At 37.5% G+C, this 17,826-nt stretch overlaps 2 protein-coding genes across 3 annotated transcripts in view; one reads left to right on the plus strand and one right to left on the minus strand.

Moving 5' to 3' along the window:
* LOC134528569 (coactosin-like protein) overlaps positions 1-17,826 on the plus strand; it is a 135,865-nt gene that overhangs the window by 28,917 nt on the left and 89,122 nt on the right. Inside the window, exon 1 of one of the 2 annotated variants that reach the window (XM_063362310.1) lies at positions 4,806-5,032. The exons of the other annotated variant lie outside the window; for it this stretch is intronic. Coding sequence (XP_063218380.1) covers positions 4,979-5,032 — 54 coding nt within the window. The 5' untranslated portion in view covers positions 4,806-4,978. Of the gene's footprint in view, positions 1-4,805; positions 5,033-17,826 lie in introns of those variants that run through there. 2 annotated transcript variants of the gene reach the window in all.
* LOC134528571 (SNAPIN protein homolog) lies at positions 246-4,567 on the minus strand. Its single transcript, XM_063362312.1, has 3 exons — positions 4,391-4,567; positions 3,068-3,233; positions 246-380 (listed from the first exon to the last, which is right to left on the minus strand). Exons 1-3 carry the CDS (start codon positions 4,540-4,542, stop codon positions 264-266), a joined length of 435 nt encoding a protein of 144 aa, XP_063218382.1. The 5' UTR covers positions 4,543-4,567; the 3' UTR covers positions 246-263.

Genomic DNA, 17,826 nt, shown 5'->3' on the forward strand with positions numbered 1-17,826 from the left:
AAATCAGTAAAAAAACGAAATATTTACACCACAAGTAACGTTAACGACTGAGAATATAACCAGTTCTGCGATCAGACATTTGGGATCAGATATTTGGCCGCAAAGCACGTCAACCAAAAAATCTTCCCCTGAATTGCAATTACAAAATCAGTAATAAAAAAAAAAAATCCAACGCACTTGATCTTTACAATATTTTTTATAAACTAAAACAAAAAAAAAAATACCAAGGAAATATGTACGCCACAAGTAAGGTTAACGACTGGTCACTGTATGGACGGCTGGGACGCCTCCAGAGGCGCGGCCCTGGCCGAGGGCTCCAGCAGGGTCTTGCGCTTCGCGGCCTCCTTCAGGATGTTGGCGTGGACCTTGTTCAGGCGCTCCTGCCAACAGGAACACACGCTGTGTCCACACTGGAACCACGCGCACACACACATTCGTAAAGCAAAGTACTTTGTAAAAAAAAAAAAAATTTCAAAGCAGTCATGAGGACTGTTGAAAGAAGCGTGAAAACTTAAAACTTTAACAAACATTTGTTATTTTTGGATATCCGAATTAATTTTTTGATCTTAAATTAAAACTTGTAAATCAAAGTAACTGTTATCAATATTAATAATAAATTTATGTAAATACAAATATAATTTGAAATAAGAAATACTAAAATTGTGTAACATAAGAAATTATTTTTTAATAAAAGTCAGATACTTTTTTGCAATTTTTAAAAAAAAAAATTAACACCCAACAAATTTGTTTTATCACGTCAGTAAAATAACACCTAAATTACTATAAAATATGCATTTCATAGTAATTGTATGTATTAAAAAATTAATAATCTTAATTTTTAGGTTATATTGCTACAAAGACTCAGTTTTCTTCATTATTCAAACTATGACTTGATGTAAGTTTTTAGACATACGCCATTGCTAAGAACTTTTTCTGTTGAAGAAAAACTAAAAAAATTAAAATAAATAAATAAATAAAAATACACAAAATTAATCAAAAAATTTGCTGTTGTCAACAAGGATATAAACACCTCAAAATATTCCGTAACAGGGATATGGTTAACAAACAAAGAAAAATGTACTAAGAGAACGAAAAATCCCCACAAATTATGACTTAAAAATATTGAACCCAAAAAAATTCAGCACAACGGTTGAAACGAAACAAAAACACGACAAAACGAAAAGACGAAACAACCACAAATTTTTCCAAAACAGAATAAAACGATAAAAAACCCCCACAAATGATAACACAAAAATATTGAACCCAAAATAATTCAGCAAAAAGTTGAAACAAGACAAAAACACGACAAAACAAAAAGACGAAACGAACACAATAGTTTTATCAAAACAGAAACAAGCAACGTTTCGGGAACTGCTATCTGCTCCCGTCCTCAGGCAGAGACACACCTGGTACGGGAACACAGGTTGTGTTCGTTTAGTCTTTTCGTTTTGTCGTGTTTTTGTCTTGTTTCAACTGTTGTGCTGAATTATTTTGATTTCAATATATTTGTGTTGTCATCATTTGTGGTTTTTTTTTATTGTTTTATTCTGTTTTGGAAAATTATTGTGGTTGTTTCGTCTTTTCGTTTTGTCGTGTTTTTGTTTCGTTTCAACCGTTATGCTGAATTTTTTTGGGTTCAATATTTCTGTGTCATCATTTGTGGGGTCTTTTCGTTCTCTTAGTACATTTTTCTTTGTTTTTCTTTGTTTGTTGACCATATTCCTGTTACGGAATCTTTTGTGGAGTTTATATCCTTGTTGACAACAGCAATTTTTTGCTTAATTTTGTGTTTTTATTTTTTGGGTATTTTTATTTATTTATTTTTATTTTTTTAGTTTTTCTTCAACAGAAAAAGTTCTTAGCAATGGCATATGTCCAAAAACTTACATCAAGTCATGCACTCCCATTGCACAAATCTTTTAAAGATAATATTCAAACTATATCAAAGTAGCTATATGAGAATATTAATATATTTTATACTCACTTTTTACTGCACAGTAATCGTATACTTATGATTTAAAATAAGTATTGAATAAAAACACAATTTGAACACTAATAGGAACAGACATAGTGTTATCGTTAACACGTCGCGTGACCATGTCAATGACGACTTATACGAATTTACCCATATTCCTATAGAAGTTTTCACTTAAAATTTTCCCCCTTCAAAAAATATCCATTTAAATCAGTTAGTATTAATTCACAAACAATACAGGAAAACTGGGAAAGGAATTCGTCAAAACATAATTATATTTGGGGCACAATGCACTATAGAGAACAACTTATTGTGCATACCACAAGCATAAAATACCTATTTGAAAAATTTCAACGGTGCAGTGTTACATTCTACATTTTCATATGGTTATGTTTTTTGTACATTCAAGTGTACAAATTAGTGTTCATAATCATGTTTGTAGGGATACTAATTTCACTTCTGTGCTGCTAGCAAATTAATAAAATAATTGCTTGAATTACAACAATATAATAGAATTGCCCCTTGTAGCATTTGGGAATATTTATAATAAAGCAAAAATTCACGTGAGCTCCGCTGAAGCTTAAGATACTAATGCCCAGGAGTTCAAATTATGGATTAAACCCCAATGCAAGTTGTCAATAGTACCGCATTCAAATTAATTGTGGTTTGACAACAATTTGCTGCTGGTTCAAAAAAAAGAAGTTTCATTAGTTGGACAAATTGTAAGGGAGTAGAAAAAATGATGAATGCAAAATAGATTGTAGCAGATGTAGTAATAAGTATGGAGTAAGTCAGCAGTGTGGATTTTGATAACGTCAACATAATTAAAAATTAATATTTATTAGGAATGGGAAAATTTTTGAGGATCTAACTTGATACAGTCTATAATCTAACACTTACCTATGTACTACTAGTGCTAATGGTCTGTTGATTAGGTGACTCTTTGACAACTAGTAACCTTAAAAACTAAAGAAGTAACAAATGATAGGCCACCCAGGGGGGAATGTTTCGAAATACACAAGTTTTTTTTCCAGTCCTTGCAAATAAGTGCTAGACATGAACTAAAAATTTTTCAGTGCTTTTGACTTTCACCTGTGCTGTCTGCAGAATGTTGCTAACCACCGTCACTTTCAGCTTGGCGTTCATGAGCTTGCGCACGTATGCGTCGAACTCGAGCGGACACGCCTGGCTGTCCGATATCTTCTTCAGTTCCTCGGACAAACCATCGATCTGCTGTTTCAGTTCCACTTGGCTTATCCTGTACGAATAACATATAACAATTTTTTTTTGAGAATTGATGTATTCGCACTCATAATTTAATACGTGTACCATATTTTAAACATTAAGTCTATTAAACTTTCTGGTGGTACAAAATAGCAAAACACATTATAAAACTTGATTGTTTCCTTGTTTTGACCTAACTCAACCTCATTTGCATTATTGCTAAAAGTATTATTTGTAAAAAATTCCATTCAGGAAAGTAACTTATACAATGTAATTAAAATTAACATGAATAAATGTAATTGCTATGTTGAAGTAACAGTTATCCAACATTATTTCACATGTTCATTATACTCAATGTCATTTTTAATAAACACAACCACTAGTGCTAAGTTTGTTTAGTACAAATAAATGAACCTGCAAAGCAGATAACAGGATCTTTGCTTTGTGATGCTACACCCTGTGTTCCTAAAACAATGAACTTTCGAAACTGATATTTCAAAGTCAGCCTAATTGACAGCTGATTTTAGGTTAACGTAATCCAGTAAGCGTCTTAAAATTTAGATACGTAATGTTTTCTTTGAATGATTCACTACAGTAAGAATACTTTTCTTTGTATAGTTTTAAGCTTAAGTATAAATATTTAAAAAATAAATTAAATATTACTTAAAAGCTGTTTTATAGCTTCAAATGCTAAACATCACTTTAGTACAGATGTACTGGTATTAATAATAAATATTTTATTTATTTTTAATACTGAAATGTAAGTATGATTTGAATAACATAATTCTATGAAAAAATTCATAAAAGACTTTAATTTATGTGGTTCAAATGTAGCTTGTTGAGTTTTTATTTAGTTGATTCTTAATTATTTTCTTTGATATTAGACGTGCCAAATAAAGGGTATACAAAGAAAACATTTTACAAATTTACAGACTTAGAGGTAACTTTAACTGAAAGACATGATAAAACATGTGGGGGGGGGGGGGGGGGGAAATCTTAGTAAAAAAAAATATGCAAAAGCTTAAATCAGTTTTAATTGTTTATATACAAATTATTACTGGTAAACCGCGGATTTCCTTTTATACATAATTCTTTTATATGTTTATAAACCATATTGGTCTGACAATGCCCTGCGGAGAGGTTATTTTTTCGTAAACACATGATACGCTTCAGAAATAAGTATTACTTCACCTTACAGCCCGAACTCTGTCATCCAGCTGATCAATAGTGGGTTTCAATAAACACATCAAACCCTCCGCCAAAGTGTCACGCGTAGGATTTTCTCCAAAATCTTCTGTTTTGTCATCAATCGACGTGGTTGTACTTTCTGTATCGAGATCCATTGCATACGCAAATCAAAAGTATCAAAACAAAGTAGAAGCAATATTGCCAACCAACATTGCTGTGTACCAATATCGGCACCGAAAGAGGAATATTGATTTTTTTCTCTTCAAACTCAATAATTTGTTTTGTAATACAATAGAAAGCTTGTAATTTAATTTAATTTTAGTTTAAAAGTGGTTATTAAACAGATTTGTAACGCTTGTTCTTGGATTTGTAAATTCGTAGTTCACGTTTCTCCCGCAAGATAGCGTATCGATGACGTAACAATTCCCGCCACGAGTACAACAATTCGTTTCTCTGTTATTCGAAGTGCGGTACTGGTGGTAGGCTGTCCTCAACAGTCAGCAACACAAGTAGTTTGGCTATCCGCGCGCGGTAAAGACCTGTTGTCGGCAACTATTGTTCCTATTAAAATAATTTTCGTGCTAGTCAACCATGTCTGTGGAAGGAATCGAGTATGACATGATCATTCAAGATGGGCCAAAAAAGGTAAATAAACTTTACGTGATTTTAAATTCAGTTAAATTTACTTTCTGCAGTGTTCTTAACTGTAAATGCTTGTCACTTAATTTTATGACGTTAACATGGTATTTTGGTTGAGAGCATTGTAAATTTTGATATTTTGCTTCCTTGGTTAACACCAAATCGTAAGTTGTATGTGGGAGGGTGAGGGTGAGATAAATGTTTATAGAATGTACATTTTACATTTACCATACAGCATTTGCAGTGGATAAGATTAAGGCTGTTGTAAACATTTTTTTTTTAAGTTCCAGTTGATTATACGAGAGGATTTGTCTACTAGGATTTGAAGCTGGAAATATTCTTTGAAGCCATAAATTTAATAATTTTTTGTAATAGTAATAAATTTCAATTAAATTTTTATTCAGTCAAATCAAATTAGTCCAACAAAATATTTATAAGTAATTTAAGAACAAAATCACAGATGGCAGTTTCACTTTGTAACCCAATTCAAAAATATACATTTTAAAGCGTAATCAAATTACTTGTATTCTAAGCTTTCTGAACAGTTGGTAAAACATGGATACAATACCAGACATAGATACCTAAGCATCTTAACACCTTTTTAAAAAGATAATTTAGTTACTTGGCAAGCCATCTTTGGAATGACATACATACCAGACTACCTCGTCCAACGCTGTTTTCAAAACGTTATCGCACACTGCTTCACAGGAAACGGTCAGCTGGAACCCTGCCACAGTGTGTGACACCACCCAGTCAATATTACCAAAGGCAGTTCATAAGATGCGGTACACTGTATAGAAATAAACTCTTAAGTAGGTTTTTTTACGAAAGATTTATTTTGATTTTTGAAAGTGCTAGCATTACTTTTTTTTATTATGTTGTAGTTATTAAGTTTCTTTAGTTGTTTCTTATAGCGTGGTTTAATATTTAGTGTTAACCTGATATTTTTATTTTTGTAAAATGTAAAAAGATGAAAAAAAAAATGTTAACCGGCCTAGTGCTGAATTTTGTTCGTGTATGAATAAATAAAATATTAATGGGCTTTACGTAGTAAAGAAAAATTTCAGTTACCGACAAATACCTATTCTTATCGGTAGATACTCCTATCTTGGCGCTGGCTATAGTATTAATCTTTGAAAATCCAAGTTCTAATTCGTACTGTGGGTGTGTTTATTGGAAGCGTTTTTTATTAAAATATTTTGATTTGATTGATTGTTACACTAGCGATTGGATTTCCGCCTGGTGACAAGGAGTTCCCCCCCCCCCCCCCCCCCCCCCCTTTTGTGAAGCTTCAAGTCCTTTCCTCTTCACACATCCAGTATCTTTCCCTCAATTCTATTCCACTCCCTCCCCGTTCTCACCAGGAATACTTGCTAATTTTGGCATTGCGAAGTCTCATATGAATTAGGGGGATCAGACCGGGCAACCTAAATTATATTTTATATGCAACCTTGCTCATGATTGTGTTAGTTAAAGTAGTTTTGTTTAAGCTTTAGATTGCTGCAGTTTGACTAATCGAAAGCGGCTTATACGAGTTAACGTCACAAGAACTATACTGAAACTTACAACCGTGCTTTACCTGGGCCTTCACCATCATAAACTAGCACCCCAACTAAGTGGGCAAGGTTTTATTGTGACCTTGAAAATAAGTTATAATACAGTTGGATATGTTACATGGAACAATTACTGTCAAGACACTATACTGGTATTTGTGATTTTTTTTTACCGTCGATAAGATAAGAAAATATTAATCAATTTTACCTGGTATTTCAAAATTCTCAAATTTGTTACGATTTGACAGCCAAGAAACATGAAATAAGTTTTTGTGATAGAAATGCAAACCATATCATGAAGTAGCCAGTGGCATTACAGTTAAACCTAAATAAGTTTCAGTTCTGCAAAAAAATAAATTTTCCTTTTTTGTAAAACTTTAAAAATGTAACTTTGGCAGCTAATTATGCAAAAAGTATGCGCTGTATATATATATATATATATATATATATATATAAATTTCGTGAAAGTTAAACATTTGAAAAAGTGTTACAACTTGATCAGTGGTTAAAATAAATATAAAATCTTGACCTGAAATGGGAGGCACCCCCTCAACAGTGTCAGTGTGGGATGAGTGTATTTGTATTATTAATTTGTGTGCTCGAGTTGGCGACAGCCACGTCACTCTCTGTCGGGTGTCCGCGTGGTGGGGGGGGGGGGGGGGTCGCCGCGTGTGCTACCGGCTTATCACTGGCGCCCGTGTTACCCCCACCACCTCCACTATGGCAGGTGTCGGGGAACTCTGCGTCACTGGCACTAGGAGACGCACATAGCCACGTCCCACAGGCGAAGCCTATGATGTACATTCTATATTGCAACAGACCCGAACAAGCCCGAATATCTACCTTCGGCCAACCTCGGCATTAAAATGATTTGACAGTATTTTTAATGTAGCTATACTAACCTAACATAACCAACCATCCACAATTTTGTAAAGTAATAAACAAAAAAAAACTGACGAAGTTGGCCGAAGGTAGATATTCGGGCTTGTTCGGGTCTGTGCAATCCAGAATGTACATCATAGGCTCAGCAGACAGAGTAGCTGTGTGTGCTTCAAGTCTGCTTTGCCCGCGCGTCTGCCGTGCGTTTCCCGCGCAAAGATTCCCAGGCCAGCTGCGGGGCAGAACTTCGTAGCGTTGTCTTGTGTTCCTCCCAGGTGCGGTCCTGATAGACCCGGACAGTCGGGGCAGTGGCCAGGTAGGGAACAAATCTCCAACGCAGGCACTCGGATGGACCATCAGAAGTTTCTCTCACCCCTGCAAGTCAGGGTCTCGACATGTTAGGCCTACAACCTCCTCTCCCGCGGTTCGCAGATACAGTAGACTGTATACACGCAAGTAGATCGCGGGTGAGAATTACGAATTTCCTTGACCTAGATCCTGCCGTCGCCTACAAACATGCGCCACAGTATTTAACCAATCAGTGACGAGGGTTCGTGCTGAGAAAGAAGACCGAGGGGCACTGTCCTGGAAGTAGCAGCACCTCTCATCACCAAAGTATGGACACGTGCAAGCTGGAGCAGTAGTTTTTTTTTTTTTTTAAGTGAAAACTTCTTTAGCCGCGTTGAGCGATTTTTGCTAGGAGCAAAACATATGGGTCCGCGTCACCGACATGCTAGTGACCTGTTGCGCCAGACTGGCGACGTACATGTATACGCATATACACACTGATACATTGTATCATGTGCGTGTTGGATTCTTTTTTTTTTTTTTTTTTTTTTTTTGGATGGGTAAAATCTTGTGAGTTCGCATCACCGACATGGCTGTAGTAGCAGTAAGTGAAGTTAATTTGACCACGTGAATACATTACCTAGGTCTTACATCACTGGTAAGTCACATGTAGGTAATGAATTTTTACGTAATTTTTACATACCACTGACGTCTGTTGTGACTAAAAAATGATGTAAGGATAAATGATATCATGCTGACATCGTACTGATATAATACCAAAATCATTTTCTTACTTACATTTAACGTAGAAATGATGTATTACACATTTAAAAACAAAGTTTTAAGTTTTCACTTCTGTTGACAGTTCCCATGACTGGATATTTTTTTTTTCTTCCTTGGGAAGTTGTGTTCCGAGACGCCCGGGCGGTTGGCCTGATCAGCTGAGCTGGTGTCCTTGTACGGGGCACTTAGCGTTCGATTGGCCGTGCAGCAGGGAGAGGGGAGGGAGAGACAGGTCGGCGCCTGCACGGACGGCGCGTGGGACGTCTGTCTTCCCCGGGCGTCGCGACGCCTCCCGGGGCGACGTGAGGCCTCCCGGGGCGACGTGAGACCCCGATGGACGTGGATGAGTTCCGCCAGGCCACACATGGCTGTACATGAGCGAGTCTTACAGCACTCACCAGAGATGCGCAACATCGAACCACGGTAACGGGCACATTCGCGTGTTCCCATGTTGGCAAATAGAACTATGATAAAAAAAAAATTTGGTTGTCTGTAAAGTCGGTTTACGGACGATAGTTTAACGTGACAACGTCATAACAAAACATTGATGAAATGATTGCATACTTTTATGAATAATATTTACTCATTTTTATTTTAATAATAAAAGAATAATTACTTGAAATTATACTAGTAATCAGATTTTTAAATTGCAAGAATAATGAACCTTTATTGCCGAAATTGTTGTTGTAATAAGCAATGAAAACCACATTAACTTTTCACTTCACTTTATAAACAGTCGACGAAACAGTTCACGTGTAGATGACTTGTAATTAATTTTAAAAACTGGCGTTTAGCTATAAAGTTTAAATATAATTATGAACAAGTTTTCATATAAATAAATTGTAATCAAATATCTATCACCATAATATTTTAGTCAATTGTAACATAACCTATTATTACTGCACTCGCCGACAGATGCTACTTTTTTTTAATAATAAAAGAATAAATACTTGAAATTATATTAGTAATCAGATTCATTTGCTTACGTACATTTGACGTAGAAATTATTTCATATTACACATTTATAAACAAAGTTTTAAGTTTTCACTTCTGTCGGTGCGGCGCAAGCGTACAATGAGCGTAACGGGACACAGCGTAACGGAACAATGTGCGTAACGGGACACTTTTTCGTGCGTGCAGCCGGTGTTCATCGATTTATTAGACGTTGTCACGTAAAAAAATCTTTACACGAACTTTTATCGTAGAATTATTTAAAATAATGCGCCGAGCGTGATAAATATTCGCTGTTTTCACAACTACGTTTCCTGACACGAATCCGCCGCTAGAATTCCGCAGCTAAGTCGACTATAGAATAATCCGATTTGCAGACCGACATTTTAAAAGTTATACAAAGAAACTGCTGCGATAAGTGGAAATTCGCGGGAATAAAAATATACTAAACCTCGGCTTTTGACCTGATTTTCGACATGGAATTATTAAAATTCTGTCCATGGCCTTGTCAAAAAAAAAAATCCAATCGCCTATTTGCTATACATTGTTTTTGACCTGTTTAAGGTCACACAAGTGATTGTAAATGTGAACAATATTGGTTTCTGTTAACGAAAAAATACGCAAAGGGCGGATAAGTAAGTCCTGTTTCCAGATTTCGTTTTTTTAACTATAATTATTTATAAGAGTAAAACAGGCTAAAAACGCATGTTTTCGGAACCATTGGACATGGAACACCCGGTACAGATCCTTGTATTACACTTTTATCGTTATTTTCCCGCCATATGACGTCATGTTCACTGCTCAAATATCTCGTCGTGGTCCTACGCACGAAGAGAATACTGTTGCGCTTAGAGGCGACATCGCGCCAGAAGCACCAGCGAGCGTCGCACTTATCATCCCTCCTCGCTGACACAAACATATTTCAAAAATACTCAAGATATCCGAGTGGGGTCTGCTTACGAAAAGCATTTAAGAGTTCGCTGAGGGCTGAAAAGTACTTTTGATTTCGGATTAAGTTTTTGAACTGTATTTTTAGAAGAGTTAAAAGGGCTAAAACGCATGTTTTCAGAGTAATTTTTAGGCGTAAAACAACCAATACAGTTTCTTAAAAGCACTTAAGGGACTTGCATTACACCTTGTATCTTCATTTCTCGGCCGCTCAATGCACTGGGAGAAGACTGCGCGCCAGTCCAGAGGAGACACCGCGCTGGAAGCACCAGCGAGCGTCGCGCTTATCATCCCGCCTCGCTGACACACACACACCCCTGACGAGGCGGGCCTTATACAGGCCTCGCACGACGCTGTAGGGACGTAATGTTTTTTTGCTGCGGCGGTCCGGGGTCGATGGGAGGTGGTGTGTAGTGGTGACCCCACGCATCTCTCGGCGGCAATTGAGACAATGAGGCGTTAATTGCAATCGACTTCTCGCCTCGCGCCGTCGTCTGCATCCACGTCGAGTCGGCCCAGCGGGTTTCGAGATCTCATTCCAGTCCGTGGTCCGTGCCTGTTTTCACCTCCCTGTGAAGAAACATACTATGCTGAGGTATTTGTTTGGATCGAGCAATCATTTCAAATAACGTGCTAACTTAACAGAATTTCTTTTTTACACGCTTTATATTAACTTCACCTGTATGTTTGTTTGTTTGCTTGTTTGTATGTAACAGACTCTTTTGGGTGCGATTTTGACCCACTTTAAACGGCCATATTTCATTCAAACTTTGCAGATTTATCGAGGACCGATGACAATACACTAATTTGATAAGATTATTCCATTATTCAATTTGCAAAATAACTCTTTTCTTTCAGTTTGTCTTTGGCGCGATATAAACAAAGCCTACTACATATTGTGACATTTAATTAAATGAAAAGTGAGAGTGGGTTATGATTATTGTGAACAATATACTTTTCTTGAAGAGAATATTATCTATATTTGTAAAAATATGAAAGAAAAAAAAACCTGTTAAATAAGGGCTTTAAATGTTGTTTCTTTCGTTAAATAGAGGAACACAATTACGTCTTAGTTTCATTTTACCAATTAACCAAGAGTGAAACATTATTTCAAAGTATGAATAGTCAGCTACCCGATTGACATTTTTTTCGTCGCATAAGTCGTACAAATAAATTATTTGCTTTAGTTATTTTTAATTGATGTGAACAGTTGTGTTAAATGATTGGGTAACAAAAAAAATTTTGGTCACAGTATTTTAAAAAATATTTCGGAATAAAAAGTTCTTCAACTGACAAACTACACTTTTTGTTATTTCTTTTTTTTTCAGAACCGTTTTATGTTTGCGTATCAACTCTTCTCGGCTTGTTATTTAGTTCTGGGTCACCCTGTGTGAGTACGTACTCGGGCGATTTCGGACACGACCGTACCGTAAAAAAAGGGGTAGAATTTGTCTGTAAAGTCGGTTTACGGACGATAGTTTAACGTGACAACGTCATAACAAAACATTGATGAAATGATTGCATACTTTTATGAATAAAATTGAATCATTTTTATTGAATTATCACTGTTTTGTATGGATACAAAGAAGGAGTGAAATGAAATCTACAATTTAATTGATAAATTTACTTTTATTTGCACTCATTAATTCAAATATGTTTATTTCTTTAACGAACATATTATTTTAACTATAACTTTTATACATGTGTGCTATTTAACTTCTTCCAATCTGTGTTATTCTGTTAAGGATAGGACGATGATAGGAAAAGTAGGAAACGAATGGGAGTGTTTCAAGTTCAATGTGCCTCGAAAAAGTCAAATCGATGCTTGTTCCAATCGAATGGAAGAGAGATAGATGCGGCGCAAGCGTACAATGAGCGTAACGGGACAATGAGTCATCATTTTTTGTGCGTGCAGCCGGCGTTCATCGATTTATTAGACGTCACGTAAAAAAAAAAAATAAAGCTGCGAGTTGATGTTAGTCGTGGAGTCCGAGTTGACGTGGTTCGTGACGGGTTGATCGTCATCTGCCTCCGTGTGGGGGGGGGGGGGGGGGGGGGGGAGATTGTGTATAGAGCTGAGTGTGTTGACTCAAGAGCTCGACGCATCATCCTAACGAACCCAGGGGAGTGGGGGCTGTGGGGTCCGGTCTCCTCCCTTTTCAGATTATAAAAGAAAAGAGTGAGGACGGAATAAGAAATTTATAGCATCTTAGCTACATAATGGGTTACAGAGAAATTAATGTGAAAGGCGGCTTATTGTAATCATTAGTGGGCTAACAATAACGTGTTCCTCCCCCAATCCAGCATCAGACACAGAAAGGACAGGAATTATATTTCCACCCGCGCTGCTTTTGCACACGTGTTATCTGTAAGCTTGTATTTCACACAAACTTGAAAATGTGTATTAAATAAAATTAATTAATGAATTTATGACTTGTTTTAACAAAACAACCATACGATTGACTTAAGAAAATATTAAAAACAATTAAATAGAAGCCACAATAGCGAATGGTTAGTTTTTTCTCCGGCAAAATCATTACCTAAACTTCTATGTGTAGACTTTAGACTTCTAAAAGTCTACTTCTCCCTGATATTTAAGTGTGAAAATTTTAGTTTAATAAAACCATTATAAAGAAAACTTACTCAAAAAATGAATTATTGGATGTACTGGACTTCCTACTCAAAGTCCTGACTACGTCACTGGGGACAGAGGGGTTTGCGCCTGAGGTTAACAGACACCTCAACTCTGGAGAGGCAGCATGTGTTCTGCCCATATTTGGGTCAACATGCATGCAATGAACAGAAAACTAACTCTCAAAACACACAGAACGTTTTCCATAACACATAGTTGTGACATAAACCCCGATATACAGTCAACGCTTTTCGAAATGAGGTGCTTCTTAATTCCAGGGGCTACTGGGTCTTAAGTCTTACTTGGTCAGAAACATCTCAACTTAAACACGGCCATGCGTATTTACATTACCGTTGAGACACAACCAAGAAAAAAGTAAATAAAACGCAATGAAAGCTGTAAACATTTGTACCTGTTCCAGATACACCACTCCTTCCAACCGAAAGAAATAACTTATGTTCAATCTTAACGACCCATCTCGGATTAATTAGAACTGTCAAGTCTCCGTGGCTCTACAAGTTGTCATCTTTTGCTTATGGAAATAGATTGTACATCATTTCCGCTAACCAGTAGAGGCTGCAATTTAACGCAAAATGCGTATCCAGCTCAAACTTGATTTTTTGACGTGATAACGTCTTATAAATCGATGAAAGCCGGCTGCATGGCACGAAAAATTGTCACGTTCCGCCTGAGCCGTGCGTGCAAGAACCGCCCAACCACCGTGCGAGAAAATCTTCTATAATATCAAACAGGTTAAGGCGGGCTTTTTAACCAATTGTTCGTGATTATATTTAAACAAATTATTTAAATTAAATTTGCAAAAACTGTAAATAATATTTGAAAATTAAAAAAGTATGCAATTTTTCATCAATGTTTTCTTATGACGTTATCACGTAAAATTATCGTTCGTAAACCGACTTTACAGACAAACCCCCCCCCCCCTTTTTTCTTTTTAAATTAAAAAAAACCTGTTCTTGTACTGTGCACAATGCGCCAAGGAGATCACACCGCTGTCAGCTGCACTGTCAGCACCTCCTTGGAGCTCGCGGCCCACGAGACAGCCAAACCTCCGATCGTGCATCTTCGTTCTTTTTTTGTTCATTGTAAATAAATATGGCGGTGTTGATAAAAGGAAAGACCATAAACAAGGCAACGGTATTTATTTGTACGCCGCCATATTTTTCGTTTGCCGTGTGTCCGTGAATGTTTATTTTGGACAACTCATGATAACTAATGGTCAATTGGGTTAGGTTAGCTACATTATAAATACTTTAAAACATTGTGGGCGCCTGATTTGGTTAGGATAGCAATATTAAAGAAACTGTAAAATCATGTAAACAGTTTCCTAGCGTTGGATAGCTACATATTAAAAACTTATTTGCTAAGCAACCATAAAATGATTTTACAGTATTTTTAATGTAGCTATACTTACCGTCCACGATGTTTTTAAAGTATTTATAATGTAGCTAACCTATCCTAATCGACCGCAAAATGTAATGCCACACCGGTTTATACAATGAGATAGAACGGCGTATGACGTATGAGTAAGCTACATCCCAAATAAATACACCTGTTGTGGTACGGAAAAAAATGGGTGCGTGTACTTAGGTACGCGCGTGAGAAGTTATACTTCTTTGGCATCATTAAAAAATAGTTTTAAATTGCATGCAAAAATAGTGCGTGGAGTCCCTCCGCGCGGAATAAGTGAAACTTCGTAATGTGGAAATGAAAATAGGAAGGGGTAGAAATTGATTTTTAGTGAAATCATATTGTATCAAATCAAACTAAAAAAATAAAGGAAATAAATTTGTAACGATTCATGGATTTATTTTCAGAGAGAGAGAGAGAGAGAGAGAGAGAGAGAGACCTATTGAATGTCTATAAAACTAACTTTTTTATGAGAGCAGATATTCATGAAATAAATCATGAAATCATTCAACGATAAAATCTGTTTATTTAATCAAGCGGACGGGTTCGCCCCAAGGAGAAAATTGACGCGGCGAGACCTCGTGGACATAGAGAAATGTCACACACTCACTATTTGTGTGGCTATGAAACATGATTTTTTTTTCCTGCAATTTAAATTGTCATATACAAAAAGGGTATTGAAAATTGAAACAAATATGGCGACACTACAAACTGTCAGGATCTTTATTTTTTTTCTTACTCTCTACTTAGTTCCTTACAATAGCATTCACTCTCGCTCTGTCTCTTTCTATTCCCCCTCCCCAGGAGCGTTAAACGTTTAACGCAACCTTGTTGGAAGTCGCATTAGAAGTATAACTTCAAAAAAAGCGAGCAGGAACTCCGGGTGTGGCTCTCTCGTCTGTGAGATGAAGGCTTCCCTGGCGGGACAGGCGGGTAACAGCGCCACGCGCTCCTGCGGACAGGCGGGGAAACAGGCCGCGCTCCGCCGCGCTGGCTCGGGTTGCGTCTGGCCGGCAGGGTCGGCATGGTTCACGCGCAGTCTTCGCGTCGTGCACAAGACAAACAATGATATTTGAGCGGTAGCCATAACCTCACATGGCGGAGAAACGAAGATAAAGATGTAACGCGACTACCCTGAGTGCTTTTCAAGAATCTGTACCGTGTGTTTGATGCCTAAAAAAATTATTCTGAAAATCTTTTTTTCCATTTTCACTCGCCTGAAAGTTAACGACGAACTCCGCCTGTTGCTGTCGTTTGCTCCGGCTGCTACTGGGTGAACACGATGATGGTTGCGGGGGTTCAGTGGAATAAAATACTTGTAGTGTTTTAATTGGCCGATCACTTAATTTGGCTAAATAGTCTCCTAGGAAGACTGGTAAAATATCCTGGGGCTACGTCGCTTCTTTCTGTTTTGGATAACTAATGTGTTTGTTTCGTCTTTTCGTTTTGTCGTGTTTTTGTCTCGTTTCAACTGTTGTGCTGAATTTTTTTGGGTTCAATATTTTTGTGCTGTCATCATTTGTGGGTTTTTTTTTCCTTCGTTCTCTTCTGTTTTGGAAAACTATTGTGTTTGTTTCGTCGTGTTTCTGTCTCGTTTTAACTGTTGTGCTGAATTGTTTTGGGTTCAATATTTTTGTGCTGTCATCATTTGTGGTTTTTTTTTTTTTTTTTCGTTCTCTTAGTCCATTTTTTTTTGTTTGTTGACCATATTCCTGTTATGGAATATTATATGGTGTTTATATCCTGTTCACAACAGCAATTTTTTGCTTAATTTGTGTTTTTGTCTTTAGGGTATTTTTTTAGTTTTCTTCTACAGAAAAAGTGCTTAGCGATGCCGATGGCGTATGTCCAAAAGCTTACATCAAGTCTGGGGCTGGCTTGTACACCTCAGGCCCCAGAAATAAATCAGATACTAGACAGTGCCGTGACCCTTCGAAGGCCGGACATGTCTCGTGGAGGCCTTCTGTGCCCCCGGTCCACCAACCAGGGCTCATGGCCTACCCTGGGCCCCGCCCCCGGAGCCTAATCACGTGATAGTGGGCAGAGGGCGCAGGCCAACAGGAAACCCCGTGACAGTGGAGTTCCTTTATGCCCCGAACTGCGTGGTTCGAATAGTTACATTTAACATTTTGCATATAACTTAAAAAACACAGTATGGATCAATTTATATCTTAAATAATAATAATAAAAAACAAAGTGAAATTAAGGAAACGGGCGCATTGCAAAGTACAGTTGAAAAACTGAATACTGGAACGGAGCTAGTTAGCCGCCGTCGGCTTAGGCCTATTCTTAACTGCTTTTCCGTAAACAGACGCCACTCTGGTGTTATCTTTGAAAGATTTGTGCAATGGGAGTACATGACTTGATGTAAGCTTTTGGACATACGCCATTGCTAAGCACATGCATGTCTGTAGAAGAAAAATACAAAAAAAAAAACCAAAAGACAAATGCACAAATTAAACAAAAAATTGCTGTTGTTAACAGGATATAAACACCAAATATAATTCCATAACAGGAATATGGTCAACAAACAAAGAAAAACAAAACAAAAATGGACTAACAGAACGAAAAAACCCCCACAAATGATGACAGCACAAAAATATTGAACCCAAAAAAATCCAGCACAACAGTTGAAACGAGACAAAAACACGACAAAACGAAAAGACGAAACAAACACAATAGTTTTCCAAAACAGACACAAGCGACGGTGTGGCGGGAGCAGGTTTCAGATGGCGTGGTGTGTCTTGGAGCTCCCCACACCGTGTGTGTGTGTGTGGGGGGGGGGGGGGGGGGCAGTCACGCGAGTCTGCGCCCCACGTCTGCAGTGACCTCGGTGTCACCGCGACGCCAAGGCCTTGTCCCGTGCCGTGGCACGCGGCCAGGTCGCTGGTTCGGATCCCCGCGCCGGGTTTGTTCACACGGGAAACCCTGACTGCTCCACGGCTACTCCTTAATTAACACACTTGATATTTCTCTGCGTCGCGAGACGCCCAGGCGAACTCGTCTGGGAACTGGGTTCGCGGGCCTGGGAATTTGTCCCGTTGCATAGATAACTACATTCTAGATACACACATTTATTTTGTTGTTATTTTACAAGGAAAGCCCTTGGAAACCCAGTTGCCAGCGGCGGTATCACTTGTAAAGCTACAAGCTTTGTCCCATTCGTAATTTTACAAAGTTCTGTGTTGCAGTTGCACAAGTGTTATCGTCGGCAACTGGGTTTCCAAAGATTTGCTTTGTAAAATAGTAGTAAACATTTTTGCACGGCGTAACTGCAGTGGGAGGAACTTGAGCTGTTATTTATTTATTGACATAGCGAAGTTAAGAGGCCACTCCAG

Source organism: Bacillus rossius, chromosome 1 (genome assembly GCF_032445375.1).
Source record: "Bacillus rossius redtenbacheri isolate Brsri chromosome 1, Brsri_v3, whole genome shotgun sequence".
Taxonomy (NCBI): domain Eukaryota; kingdom Metazoa; phylum Arthropoda; class Insecta; order Phasmatodea; family Bacillidae; genus Bacillus; species Bacillus rossius.